At 39.7% G+C, this 14,318-nt stretch overlaps 1 protein-coding gene across 2 annotated transcripts in view; it reads left to right on the top strand.

Annotated features, from left to right (window-relative positions):
- Positions 1-14,318, top strand: part of FANCC (FA complementation group C) — a 141,413-nt gene that overhangs the window by 26,813 nt on the left and 100,282 nt on the right. For both annotated transcript variants that reach the window (XM_039544268.1, XM_039544269.1), the window contains exons 4-5: positions 30-114; positions 7,438-7,532. In XM_039544268.1, the coding sequence (XP_039400202.1) occupies positions 30-114; positions 7,438-7,532 (180 nt within the window). The remainder of the gene's footprint in view (positions 1-29; positions 115-7,437; positions 7,533-14,318) is intronic.

Below are 14,318 nucleotides of genomic sequence, written 5' to 3' on the forward strand. Positions count from 1 at the left end.
TGTTCAGTACATTATGTTTTTGTTTACAGAATTCCACTACTGCAGTTCAGAGGTTCCCTTTAATTGGTCAATTACTAGGAAGACTTTGTTGGAATCCCTTTGTTGTTGGATATGGTAAGAACTTGAAACTAGCTTTCTGCAAGAGTTTCTAGAATTTTCCTTTCAAACTGTATTTTTTAAATTTCTGGGCACATACTTTGATAGTTCATAAAAACATGAGACTGCAGATAGTTTGTTTTGAATTATGTTATTGATCAGAAACTATAGTACTTGTTCCATAATCTCAACTTTGTTCTAAAATCCATCCACTTCCTCTTCCCTTGAATAAGTAAGAGGTTCTTCAAGACATCTGCAAGGTAAGGGGTCTCAGTGATTACCTGCCTCTTTTTTCTCAGAACCTTCCCCAAAGTGCTTGAATGAATCCTTCCTGGCTGTAAAATTTTATCAGGAGGCTCTCACCTCTCCTCGCATCAGTTATTTAAAAATCCTTTGTAGGGTTTCTGGAAGCCTAACTCTCAAACTCTTTCCACTGTTCCCAGAGACTTGTTCAAGGAAAATGCAAAATCTCTTCTTAGTAAAAGAATCTCTATGTTGTTGGCACTGCCCTTCCCCTCTTCAGAAGGATGAAAGCTGACAGTTGTGGAGGAGCTTGTGGTTTGAACAGAGACATCCGTTATGGGAGGATCTATTAATGGAGATTCTCTATATCCTCATAAGGAGAAGAGGATGCAAGATGACAAAATACGGGTAGGATCAGATGAGAAACAGTCAAATGAAAAAGAGTCCCATTCAATTACATCCGATAATGGCAGACAGCTAAAAGGTGACAATCTTGTAAGTGCTTATATATATATATAAATGCTAAAGGTCTAAATACTAAGATGGGTGAACTTCAGTACCTCATATTAAATGAGGATATTGATATAATAGGCATCACAGAAACTTGATGGAATGAGGATAATCAATGGGCCACAGTAATATCAGGGTGCAGAATATATCGGAAGGATAGAATAGGTTGTACGTCGGGGAGTGGCACTATATGTGAAAGAAATCATAGAGTCACATGAAGTAAAAATCTTAGATGAACTAAACTTGTACCATAGAACCTCTATGGATAGTAATTCCATGCTTGAATAACAGGAATATAGCAGTAGGGATGTACTACCGACCACCTGACCAGGATGTTGATAGTGACTGTGAAATGCTTAGGGAGATTAGACAGGTTATAAAAATAAAAAACTCAATAATAACGGGTAGGGCTCCGTGTCTGTCATGCTGGTCGCAGAAGTCACGGAGTCCATGACTTTCCGCAACTTCCGTGACTTCTGCAACGGCCTGTGTGGCTGATCCAAGGGCTGCTCAAGCCCTGAGCAGCAGTTTCTGGGGTGGCCGGAGCAACCGCTGCTCAGTGGACCGCGGCAGCCTATGCTGCTGGGCCCTCTCCCCCAGCAGCAGCCCCCCCTCACCCCCAAGATTGAGTCAGGGGTATTTATAGTATAAGTCATAGACAGGTCATGGGCTGTTAATTTTTGTTTATTGCCCATGACCAGTCTGTGACTTTTACTAAAAATACCCATGACTAAATTGTAGTCTTAATAATGGGGGATTTCAACTATCTCCATATTGACTGGGTACATGTCACCTTAGGACAGGATGCAGAGATAAAGTTTCTTGACACCTTAAATGACTGCTTGTTGGAGCAGCTAGTCCTGAAACCCACAAGAGGAAAGGCAGTGCTTATTTTGTCCTTAATGGAGCACAAGATCTGGTCTAAGAGGTGAATATAGTTGAACCACTTGGTAATAGTGACCATAACATAATAAAATTTAACATCTCTGTAGGGGAGAAAACACCAAAGCAGCCCACAATGGTAGCATTTAATTTCAGAAAAGGGAACTACACAAACACGAAGAAGTTAGTTAAACAAAAATTAAAAGGTACAGTTGCCAAAACTGAAATCCCTTCAAGCTGCATGGAAACTTTTTAAAAACACCGTAATAGAGGTGCTCAATTTAAATGGATATCCCAAATTAAAAAACATAGTAAGAGGACCAAAAAAGTGCCACCATGGCTAAACAACAAAGTAAAAGAAGCAGTTAGAGGCAAAAAGGCATCCTTTAAAAAATGGAAGTTAAATTCTATTGAGGAAAATAGAGATGAGCATAAACTCTGGCAAGTGAAATGTAAAAATATAATTAGGAAGGCCAAAAAAGAATGTGAAGAACAGCTAGCCAAAGACTCAAAAAGTAATAGCAAACAATTTTTTAAGTACATCAGAAGCAGGAAACCTGCTAAACAACCAGTGGGGCCATTGCAGAGAAACTAAATTAATTTTTTGTATCAGTTTTCATTGTTGAGGATGTGAGGGAGATTCCCAAACCTGAGTCTCTTTTTAGGTGACAAATCTCAGGAACTGTCTCAGATTGAGGTGTCATTAGAGGAGGTTTTGGAACAAATTGGTAAATGAAACAGTAATAAGTCACCAGTACCAAGTAGTATTCACCCAAGAGTTCTGAAGGAACTCAAATATGAAATTGCAGAACTACGAACTGGTATGTAACCAGTCATTTAAATCAGCTTCTGTTCCAGATGACTTGAGGATAGCTAATGTGACACCAATTTTTTAAAAAGGCTCCAGAGGTGATCCCACCAATTACAGGCTGGTAAGCATAACTTCAGTACCAGGCAAATTGATTGAAACTATAATAAAGAACAGAATTATCAGACACATAGATGAACACGATTTGTTGGGGAAGAGTCAACATAGTTTTTGTAAAAGGAAATCATGCCTAACCTATCTACTAGAATTCCTTGAGGGTGCAATAAGCATGTGGACAAGGGGGAATCCAGTGGATATTGCGTACTTAGATTTTCAGAAAGCCTTTGATAAGGTCCCTCACCAAAGGCTGTTAAGCAAAGTAAGCTGTCACAGGATAAGAAGGAAGGTTCTCTCATGGATCGGTAACTGGATAAAAGATGGGAAACAAAGGGTAGGAATAAATGGTTTGTTTTCAGAATGGAGAGAGGTTAATCCCTCAGGGGTCTGTACTGGGACCAGTACTGTTCAACCTATTCATAAATGATCTGGAAAAAGGGGTAAACAGTGAGGTGACAAAATTTGCAGATAATACAAAACTACTAAAGGTAGTTAAGTCCAAAGCAGGCTGCGAAGAGTTACAAAGGGATCTCACAAAACTGGGTGACTGGGCAACAAAATGGCAGATGACATTTAGTGTTGATAAATGCAAAGTAATGCACATGGGAAAGCATAATCCCAACTATACATATAAAATTATGGAGTATAAATTAGTTGTTATCACTCATGTGACAAATGAAGGGGAGAGTAGTTCCCTTTTATGGACACCACCCAGCCAGCCAGTTAGCTATAAAATTCCTCTTAGTAGCTGTTTTCTACTTGCTTTACCTGTAAAGTTTTAAAAAGTTCATAGGTAAAAGGAAGGGAGTGGGCATCTGACCAAAAGAGCCAATAGGAAGGCTAGATCTTTTAAAAATTGGGAAAAATCTTCCCCTTTGTCGGTCTATGTTGCTCTCCCGGAGAGCAAAGACAGTACTGGCACTATGCTGTAAAAGCTTGGGCCAGGTATGAATCATACCTAGAAACTACCCATTTGGAACCCCAGATATGTAAGTAGATCAGGAAATGTCTATGAAGACACGATTAGGTTTATCTCTTATTTCTTTATGGCTTTTGAACTCCTCTGTGGTAACCCCAGGTGCTTTTGTTTTGCTTGTAACCTTTAAGCTGGAACTCTAGAAAGCTATTCTTGCTTAATTTTTGTATTTGCTCTTTTTAAATCTAGCAATAGCCTGAGTTTTTAGATGTATTTCTTTTCTTTTTTTTTTTTAAATAAAGTTTACCTTTTTTAAGAACAGGATTGGAGTTTTGTGTCTTAAGAGGTTTGTGCACGTTGTGTAATTAGCTAGTGGCAACAGCTGATTTCCTTTGTTTTCTTTCTCAGCTTTTCCCCCTGGGAGTGTGTGTGTGTGTGTGTGTGTGAAAGGGCTTGAGGGAACCCCATAGGAAGGAATTCCCACGTGCGCCTTCCTGAGTTCTCAAAGGGGTTTTTGCACTTGGATGCTGGCAGCATCTACCCATCCAAGATCAGAGAAAAGTTATAACCTTGGTAGTTAAATAGAAGCCTGGAGTGGCCCGTATTCATTTTTAGAATTCTTGTGAGCCCCCACCTTCTGCACTCCAAGTGCCAGAGTGGGGAATCAGCCTTAACAATTATGACAGGCCCACCGTACATGTCCTTCTAGAGGAACAGGTTGGTGAATAAGACCTTTTCCTAAGTTCATCCCCAAAGTGGTATAAGAATTCCAGCTGAATCATCTGTCACCTTACCACTCTTCTTCCTGAAGCATCTCTCTTCGCTGAGAGAAAAGATGCCTCATATTTGGATGTTTCCAGGACCTTGCTTTACTACCTCAACAGGACTACGCCATTCAAGTTCTCTCCCCCTGCCTCTCTGTAGCCATATCAGCTTGTCAGGAGGTCAAGCCATCTTGTTTGAGAGACTTTTACGGTGGGTCATAAAGTGTATTTCCACCGGCTGTTAGTTGGTTGGTGAGCCTCTCCCACTGAGAGGGTACAGAGAGCATCTTCTGCCTGCTTCAGAAATGTGCCAGTCTTTGAGATCTGCAAGAAAGTCATGAGAAGCAACCCACTCACTTTTGTTAAACATTATGCCTTTGATATGGCAGTCTGGTTGGATGCCAGATTCAGGAGAACAGTATTGCAATCACTGTTTGACTGACGCTGCTGAAAATCTTCATTCTTGCTGATCACAGAGGACGCTACTTGCCAGTCACCTAGAGCGGGATCCACACTGACACATGCTCAAAGAAAGAATAGTTACCTACCCTACAGTAATTGTGGTTCTTTGAGATGATGTAGTCAGTGTGAATTCCACAACCTGTCCTCTGTTCCTGCTTATGGAGTCTTCAGCAACACAGGTTTTGAATTGCAAGGGAACTGAGAGAGGGTTGCAGCCATCCCCCCCTTCATGTCCTCATATTGGAGCACAAGGAGGCACGGAGCACATGCTTGGCCCCAATGGACACTACTAGTCAAGAAAGTCCAGTCTTGTATGCATGAGACATATGTCCACCTACAATTGATCCACGCTGACTATAACATCTTGAAGAACTACAGTTACTGTAGGGTAAGTAACTGTTCTTTATAGTCTGTGAGTCCCTGATTAAACAGTTAAAATACAATGTAATCTTTTGCCCCTATCACGTCTGCTTTTTCTTCTTCCTCTACCTAAATAAAGTTTTGATTGTGTGAATTATGTAATTCCATATTTTTAATTAAGAACTTCTGTATGGCATACTGTAAATGTAAATGTGTGTGCATAAGCAGGGGAAAGACAGACAGGTTTGAAAATAGTTGAACTAGATTCTGTTTTTTGTAGGATGTATGGACTTGTGTTCTTTTGTTTGTATAAAGCATCTTTACTGCTTATTACTTAAATATTTTTGGTTTTGCATTAGCGATGTAGTAATTTTGAGATAATTTTAATCACATGTATTGTAACAGTGGTGTTTTTAATAAAATTTTAAAATTTTGACTCCTAAAAGTATAGGACTGTAATAGGGTTGATTGGAACAAGAAATAGTTATTTGTTTAATTTCTCTCCTAAATAATTTCACACTGGGAATTTTTTAATTGAAATGGTGCTTTTGAAGATGATAAAATTGTTAAAATGCAAAGTGTGCAAACAGCTGAATTCTAATTGTGCGTATTGAGTGAACATTGAAAGCACAAACCAGAACTGGGACATTTAGAATTTCTAGTGAATGATACACAAGATGCCTCTTTTACATTGATCTTAAACAAACTAGGAAATTGTGTAGGCTCATAAAAATGTATATTAAAAAGATCCCAATGCACATAACAACAAAACTGTAGTTATTTAAATGTGTGTTTGATAACCATTTCTTTGCAGAGATGTTAGTCAGTGGGAGGCCAGTGATGGCCTGCAGGCTTGTTGGACATTTATTGAAGAATACTGGTTTAAATCAATAGTAACATCTTTGATCACCTGATGAAAATACAGAAGTTACTTAATGAAGCTTGTATTTCTTGTCTGCAGGCTTTGCCAACAAAGTACTTCTAAATGATACTGTTTATTACATCCTGGATGACAAGTATATTGAGAACAGCAAAAGTCATTGTAGGGGATCATTTTAATGCTATAATTTCTTCTCCTACCATTCATAAAACCCTTTGAGTAATAGTGTTTTATATTATTATTAAGAATAATAGCACTTAGTAAGCTAATGTTGTATCAGAGCTTCTCTACTATTAAACCCAGTTTTTGTAGGTTTACAGTATAACCATAAAATTTTACTCTGGGCTGGAATTTGAGATATAAACGTAGCCTCTGCTAAAGAGCAATATTTAAAACATTTAAAAAAATATATAATTGTACTCCTATTCAGAACTAAATTTTGGGAAAGAGTCCACAAGCCTGAGTAAACTGGCTATGCAGGCACACAGACTTGCTCAAAAGACATTAGAATCAGAATCCTCAGCTCCAACTTTCTAATTGTCTGTGTTTACATGGACAGGGGCTCTTTTGTAGTGTATGGCGGAGTACCGGACATGGCCTGTTGTTTCTCACATACATGGGTTATGGGCTAGTAGAACTATGTAGTGCATGGACCTACTGGCTATATCCATTCATTTCCTTTGATCCATTCACTAATCTACCCTTCTGTGGTCCTGAAAGAAAGCCACAATGGAGCTTGGTTGTGCAGTGTTTAGGTGTTCGCGGAGTCCTTTTATGCGCCATGCGGCTTGGCTCCACTATGCAGCAGAACTGTCACATTGCCATAGCATGTGGTGTCTAATACATCCATCTACAGGGCCCCAAGATTTTCACCCATGTTATGAATTACTTTTACAATCCATAATTGAAATTTACAGGGATAAAGTTCATTTACTTGTGTGTATATATAGGTATGGTTATGATAAAATAGTAATAAATCTTGCCTAACAATGGCTTATAATTATGGCTAATGATGTTAAAGAAAAATACAAAGAGATTTAAACTGCACATTAACTGTAATTACTAATTTAAAAGAGTCACTGCTATGCATGATTTTAAATATGATCTGAATACTGTATAGGCTTCAATATTTTTAATATAATCTCTGCAGTTCATTGTGTTCTATGCTTTTACATGTTTTTTTAAATTACTATTGAAGGAAATGAACACACAAGAACTACATGTGAATAATATTAAGGTTGTGATGTGAATCTGATCGAATAGATGCCTTTAAAGTTAAGATTGACATTTGGGCCTTGGGTTGGATATTTTAACAAGGATAGAAGATTGCTGTATATACGTTTAGTCTATATTTTTACTTTTTTTTTAAATGTATCCTTATTTGCTTTTGTTTCTTCAGATGAGAGCCAGAAAACTCTCATGTGGTGCTTATGTTGTCTGTACAGCAATGAACCACAGAACCCTGTGGAATTGAAGGCTAACAGCTGGATACTGGTAAGCGAATGAATCCTCCCCTTGACTGCTTTGAATTAAATTGATTATTTAAAGGTGCTACATCTATAGCATAGAGACAGTGTGTAATTTCAGAAACCGCTCCAAAGACAACCTACATACATGTTGTGTTGAAATATGTTCCACTCTAATTATAACATAATCTGTGCTAGCCTGTCATTTTGAATGTTAAAAAGATACGGTGCTCAAATTAGGGTAGTTTTAATGGCCTTTATACAGTGGAGCCCTAAATCTAGTAACTGCAAGTCAGGAACAAAGACCAGAAATCAGAAAGGAAGAAAGTGCTATAAAAGAGAACCTTTCAATTAGGGTAGAATAAAATAATCTGGAGACATGCCATTGTTTTGAAAACAATTTCTATTTGCTCTGTAATTTAGGTCTTTTCTGTTGCTTTGTTTTTGTTTAATCTCTCTTGCCTATGGAGAAGCTAATTGTATCCAAACTTTCTTTAGAGACAGTTAGTGAAAGAAAATACTTGTGTGCAGATTTATATTTAATGAGCTGTAAGAAATAATGAATACTTAAACCACTTTAATGCCCCATTCAGGGTTAATGTAGGCACATCTGTTGTTCACATTTTATGCACTTACTCCCTGAGCCAAAAAAGCACAACTTACGAGTGCTTAAAGTTAGGCATGTGCTTAAGTGATTTGCTAAATTGAGGACTTAAAGCACATCTAGTTAGATTAGTGTAATTTCATTGGATTGACTTTCACCTAAAACAAGTTATGTAGGCCTTCAGGATAATAAGTAATTGAGCTGATATAATCTATTACAGAGGTGGGCAAACTATGGCCCACGGGCCAGATCTGGCCCGTGGGACTGTCCTGCCCGGCCCCTTAGCTCCTGGCAGGGAGGCTAGCCCCCCGCCCCTCCTCCGCAGCCACACCGCCGTGCGCTCCTGCAGGGCAGCACGGCAGCATGTCTGGCTCCAGCCGGGCAGTGCGACTGCCAGACATGCCGCTCTGAGCAGCATGGTAAATGGGCCGGGCGGATTGGATAAGGGGCAGGGAGTCCCAGGGGGCAGTCAGGGGATGGGGCAGGGGGCGCTTGGATGGGGCGGAGGTTCTGGGCGGGGCGACGGTCAGGGGACGGGGAACAAGGGGGGTTTGATAGGTGTGGGAGTCCCGGGGGGCCAGTCAGGGGGCGAGGGTGTGGATAGGGGTTGGGGCAGTCAGGGGACAGGGAGCAGGGGTTGGATAGGGAGTGGGGTCCTGGGGGTGGTTAGGGTCAGGGGTCTTGGGAGGGGGTGGTTGGGGACAAGGGGGGGAGGTTGGATGGGTTGGGGGTTCTCAGGGGGGCAGTCAGGGGGCGGGAAGTGGGAGGGGGTCGGATAGGGGGTAGGGGCCAGGTTGTTTGGGGAGGCACAGCCTTCCCTACCCGGTCCTCCATACAGTTTTGCAACCCCGATGTGGCCCTTGAGCCAAAAAGTTTGCCCACCCCTGATCTATTAGCTGAAATCTTTGCTAATGTTGCAGCATTTTTGAGGTTTATCAAAGCAATTCATTTGTTGATTATATATTTCAATTCATATGTATCCATCTCTAGATTCTATAGTAAAAAATTACTAATCTTAAAAAAATAAGGGCCTGATACTGCAAATATGTATGCAGGTGAATAACTTCCTACATCAGTAAGGTCACTCACATGCATAAACATTTGCTGGAATGGAGCTGAAATCATGAACTCCTTAGGGTACGTCTACACTACGTGCCGGATCAGCAGGTAGTGATCGATCTATTGGGGATCGATTTATCACGTCTAGTGTAGGCAGAAGTGGAGTCCACAGGGGAGCGGCAGCGGTCGACTCGCTGCCGTCCTCACGGCCAGGTAAATCGACCTACGATACGCCGACTTCAGCTACTCTATTCGCGTAGCTAAAGTTGGGTATCTTAGGTCAACCCCCCTGCTCCAAGTGTAGACCTAGCCTTCATAATTCAGGGTTAACCAAAGTCACCCTTCTTGGTTTCTCTAACACCTTTCTTATCCCACTCCTTTCTTTGGAGTCTGAAAAAACTGATAGGCCTCAGAACTTGTCCTGAAGGTCAATATGCTTGCTATTCACTGTGCTGTAGAGTTACTATGGTTTTAGTTAAAGATGCACTGCAAAGGACTTATTTTTTTAAATGTGCTTGTGTCCTTCTTTGTGTCTTTATGATGTGTAAAGAATGTAATTTTTTTTTTTAATATGTGGAGTGAGGTGAAAAGCTGGCTTTATTCGTACATTTTACCTTAAATATATCAGATTATTAAGTCTCGTCTTTCCTGATTTTGCTGGAGGAACTCTTGGTGAGTGTGCTGAATCTTTAACAAAGAGATCCTTTTTCCCAAATGCTAATTAGATATTCAAGTTCAAGAGCTGTTGACAAAAGACACAAAAAAACTGCCCAAAGTATTTGAAAACAGTCTGAGTAAAAATCCTTTCTCTTCTTATTTTACCTTTCACTCTCTTGACTCTTGGGATGTCGTCATTTCACAAGTTCACCAGTCTTTACAGAGTCTTCCTGGTTACATGAGACCTGAGTTTCTAAAGTAAAAAACAAGCAGAAATTATTTTTTTTCAGGCCTTCTTTGTACACCTTAAAACCCCAAAAGGTCACAAGTCTATTCTGCAGGCCATCTTTAATAAATATTCACTGTTGCCTGAAGTTAATAGACAATCTGCGAAATAGACGGAGGAATAAAACAACTTATTTTGATTTAGCTACCTGTGGGACAGTAGTGTAGACTGATTCCTCAAATGGAAATCAGAAGCAGTTTCCTTACTAAGCAATTGTATTAGTACAGAGCAGCTTCTCTTTTAAAACCATGAAAAGAGGAAAAAATGGTGGCTAAATAAAGAAAGAAAATGTATTTTAACTACACAAACTGAATGTACATAGAAATGATAATGTATCAATGCCAGTGTGCATTTTTTTCTGCTGTTTTGTGCCTGTGCAAAAGATATTAGTTTATTTTTTGTGACAAAAAGAAACAAGTATGTTCTCTGTGTGTAAATGGATTGTGATGGGAAAAAAAATCAGTGTGTATTCATTCTGTATCCTCTTTACTCTCACAGTTTCTAAGGGCTAAATCTTTACCTAGGCACCACAACAAAATGATGCAGAGATTCTGTCTTTGTAGAAGTCCTCCTGTTGGTTTGGGCAAGATTCTCCATAATGAGCTATGGAGGCATGCACTTAACTGCTGATCTGACCAGGAGCAAAATTCATGCTGCTTCATAACACTTGTTGCAGATTGTAACATACCTATTAGCCTGCTAAGGGAAGGCTAGAGATAAAAGTCTATCTACCATATCCACTTGCATATGTTGTTTTTAGATAAGTGTACATACCTGACAGCATCCTAACTATTCTTTGAGTACTTTCTTGAGGCCTGATTCAAAGCCCATTGAAGTTTGGATCAGATCCATAGTGCTATTGTAAGATCCTGTGCTGTTACTTCCACATGCCATTAACCTTACTGCAGCACAGAGGAGAATTTGCTTTATGTGTAGCTTCAAGTCATTAATTTTATTTTCAACCCTAGCAAGTTGTCAGGAATCAAGTAAAATCAGCCAAAGGTGACTTTATAGCTAGGAGATAAGTTGTGATCTATTATTTGGTCTTATTTCTTTATTTGCACAGTGCTGTTTGTGTTCATAGTTTTTTAAAGACAATTAAAAATGAACATTCTCTGCTCTGTGAGGTTTGCAGGCTATGCTCCTGATCCGAGGCCCACTGTAACACATGGGACTTTTCCATTGACTTTAACGGGCTTTGGATCAGACCCGAAATTAGATGTAACATCAAGGGTTGATCACAAAAGGGTAATGAAGTGGGTGTGGGAAGATGGAAGGCATGAATTTGACTAGTGGTGAGATATTCTAATTGTTACACGTTCATCTTGTAAGTTAATTAAAATTTATAAAAGATTTAAAATTTAGTATCTTAGAATTTGGGGATGGTGAGAAGAAGATAAATGGAAATAAATGATTTTGGGGATGGGATTAGTGAGTAAGGTTGCATGGTGCACAAACTCAGACAAAAATTTGAGATTAAAAGATACTTTACAAGTCTTACTCTGACCATATCCTTTCAAGCATCAGTAGTATTTCCCTGAATGATTAAATTCTCTCTCTCACTGTTTCTTTACTGTGCACCTTACTTTCATCTTAAAATGTTCTAAACTATTTTTCCTAAAGGTACCAAGTTAAGGTAAATTGTTTTATTCCACCATCGTCCTTTGTAGATGGTATCATAATTTCAATCAATGTGATGTAATTAGGACCATATAACTCCCCATTTGGAAACTTGAACCAGAAGTTAGTTAGCCATTTTCACACTCAATTGCATGTGAAAACCAATTTGTCACTGTAGGTTTGCTTGTGACAGCTGGCATATTTTTATTTAAATTGCTTTTTATTAAAACATTTTTTAAATAAAGAATTCTGAAGCAGTTGGGGTTTTTGGACACATGAACCCACATATAGTGCATTAGAAGTTGTTTCCAGCAGCAGTGGTAACTTGGCCACATTGAGACTATATACTAATAGGATACAGAACTATATAAACATACATACAGTATGTAAAAAAAGACTGAAATATATTTGCTATGGGAACTGTAATTTTGAACTTTGTCTCATGTGTTTTTGAATTCTATAAAATAATATGGCCTGAATGTTGTTTTTTCTACCTTTTTTTTTTTTTTTTTTTTGCGCTGAGTAGCAAAAAGTGTAAATTGTTTCTTGGAAAACATATAATATCAGTAAAATGTCAAAACCAAATTGTCTCTACGCTGAAATTCTTAGTGACTCAAATAAGAAGCTGGAAACCACTACCCTTTTAATTTTAGGTTTCAGAGTAGCAGCCGTGTTAGTCTGTATCCACAAAAAGAACAGGAGTACTTAAATTTGTTAGTCTCTAAGGTGCCACAAGTACTCCTGTTCTTTTAATTTTAGGCACTCACCAGCACAGACTGACTTCTTTGAAAGTGTATCAAAGCATGCTGATAAAGATGAGGGAATGAATAATTTTACCTATATATGTCTTGTTCACTGTTTGCTGTATGATACACTATGAGTGGGGGAGCTGAGAGCCTTGGTGACTGCCCAGCTGGGAGAGGGGAGCAAGGAACTGGGGCGCAGCCCGTTTGGAGCGGGGAGTCTGGTGGGTGCAACCCGGGTGGGTGCTTGGGGGCAGCTGGCTTCTAGCTGGAGCTTCCCATTCACCCAGCTTTCTTGTCAATTTCATGGCTCTAGCATGGAGCTATTAAATTGACAAAAATGACAATCAACAGCCAATATAAGTAACCCGTAATGTCCAGATGGACACTGCGCCACCCTAATTACACTGACATAAGCCCTACGCCTCTTGTGGAGGTGGAGTTGGAGTTATTATGTCAGTGTTGTAGGGCACTTACATCAGTGGGAGCAAGGCTGTAGTGTGTACGCGGATGTAATTAGGTTGACATAAGCTGCCTTATGTTGTCCTAATGCTGTAGTGTAGACAAAGCCATAGATATAGAATATTAAATTGCTGAATTTTTGTTAAGCTTAATTGCAGGTCACTTTTACATATGATCTGGAGGATGGCGTGGACTTTACCCTCAGCAAGTTTGTAGATGACACTAAACTGGGAGGAGTGGTAGATACACTGGAGGGTAGGGATAGGATACAGAGGGACCTAGACAAATTAGAGGATTGGGCCAAAAGAAATCTGATGAGGTTCAACAAGGACAAGTGCAGAGTCCTGCACTTAGGACGGAAGAATCCCATGCACTGTTACAGACTAGGGACCGAGTGGCTAGGCAGTAGTTCTGCAGAAAAGAACCTAGGGGTTACAGTGGACAAGAAGCTGGATATGAGTCAACAGTGTGCCCTTGTTGCCAAGAAGGCTAACAGCATTTTGGGCTGTATAAGTAGGGGCATTGCCAGCAGATTGAGGGATGTGATCATTCCCCTCTATTCGACATTGATGAGGCCTCATCTGGAGTACTGTGTCTAGTTTTGGACCCCACACTACACGAAGGATGTGGAAAAATTGGAAAGAGTCCAGCGGAGGGCAACAAAAATGATTAGGGGGCTGGAGCACTTGACTTATGAGGAGAGGCTGAGGGAACTGGAATTGTTTAGTCTGCAGAAGAGAAGAATGAGGAGGGATTTGATAGCTGCTTTCAACTACCTGAATAGAGGTTCCAAAGAGGATGGATCTAGACTGTTCTCAGTGGTAGCAGATGACAGAACAAGGAGTAATGGTCTCAAGTTGCAGTGGGGGAGGTTTAGGTTGGATATTAGGAAAAATGTTTTCACTAGGAGGGTGGTGAAGCACTGGAATGGGTTACCTAAGGAGATGGTGGAATCTCCTTCCTTAGAGGTTTTTAAGGTCAGGCTTGACAAAGCCCTGGCTGGGATGATTTAGTTGGGGATTGGTCCTGCTTTGAGCAGGGGATTGGACTAGAAGACCTCCTGAGGTCCCTTTCAACCCTGAAATTCTATGACTAATATCTGCTTAGTCATCTAAAATAATAGTTGAGGGTATTCAGTGATCTGCAAACTATTATTGGTGGTCATATGATGTTAGTTATCTTCTTTATTTCCAGCTGCTAGATTTCATTAAATAAATCCTAAAAATCCTCAAATACTTTCTCAATGTTACCTTTCTATAAACACATTTGCTATAGGGATGTTGTGTTATTCTGACAGGGAGGCGAGGAGATGTGTACATCACAACTAAGAGGGGAGGTGTTTATAGGACAGTCTCTAAAGTAAGCTGCACTATGAATAAGTTT

This window comes from Mauremys reevesii, linkage group 6 (genome assembly GCF_016161935.1).
Source record: "Mauremys reevesii isolate NIE-2019 linkage group 6, ASM1616193v1, whole genome shotgun sequence".
In the NCBI taxonomy this organism is placed as follows: Eukaryota; Metazoa; Chordata; order Testudines; family Geoemydidae; genus Mauremys; species Mauremys reevesii.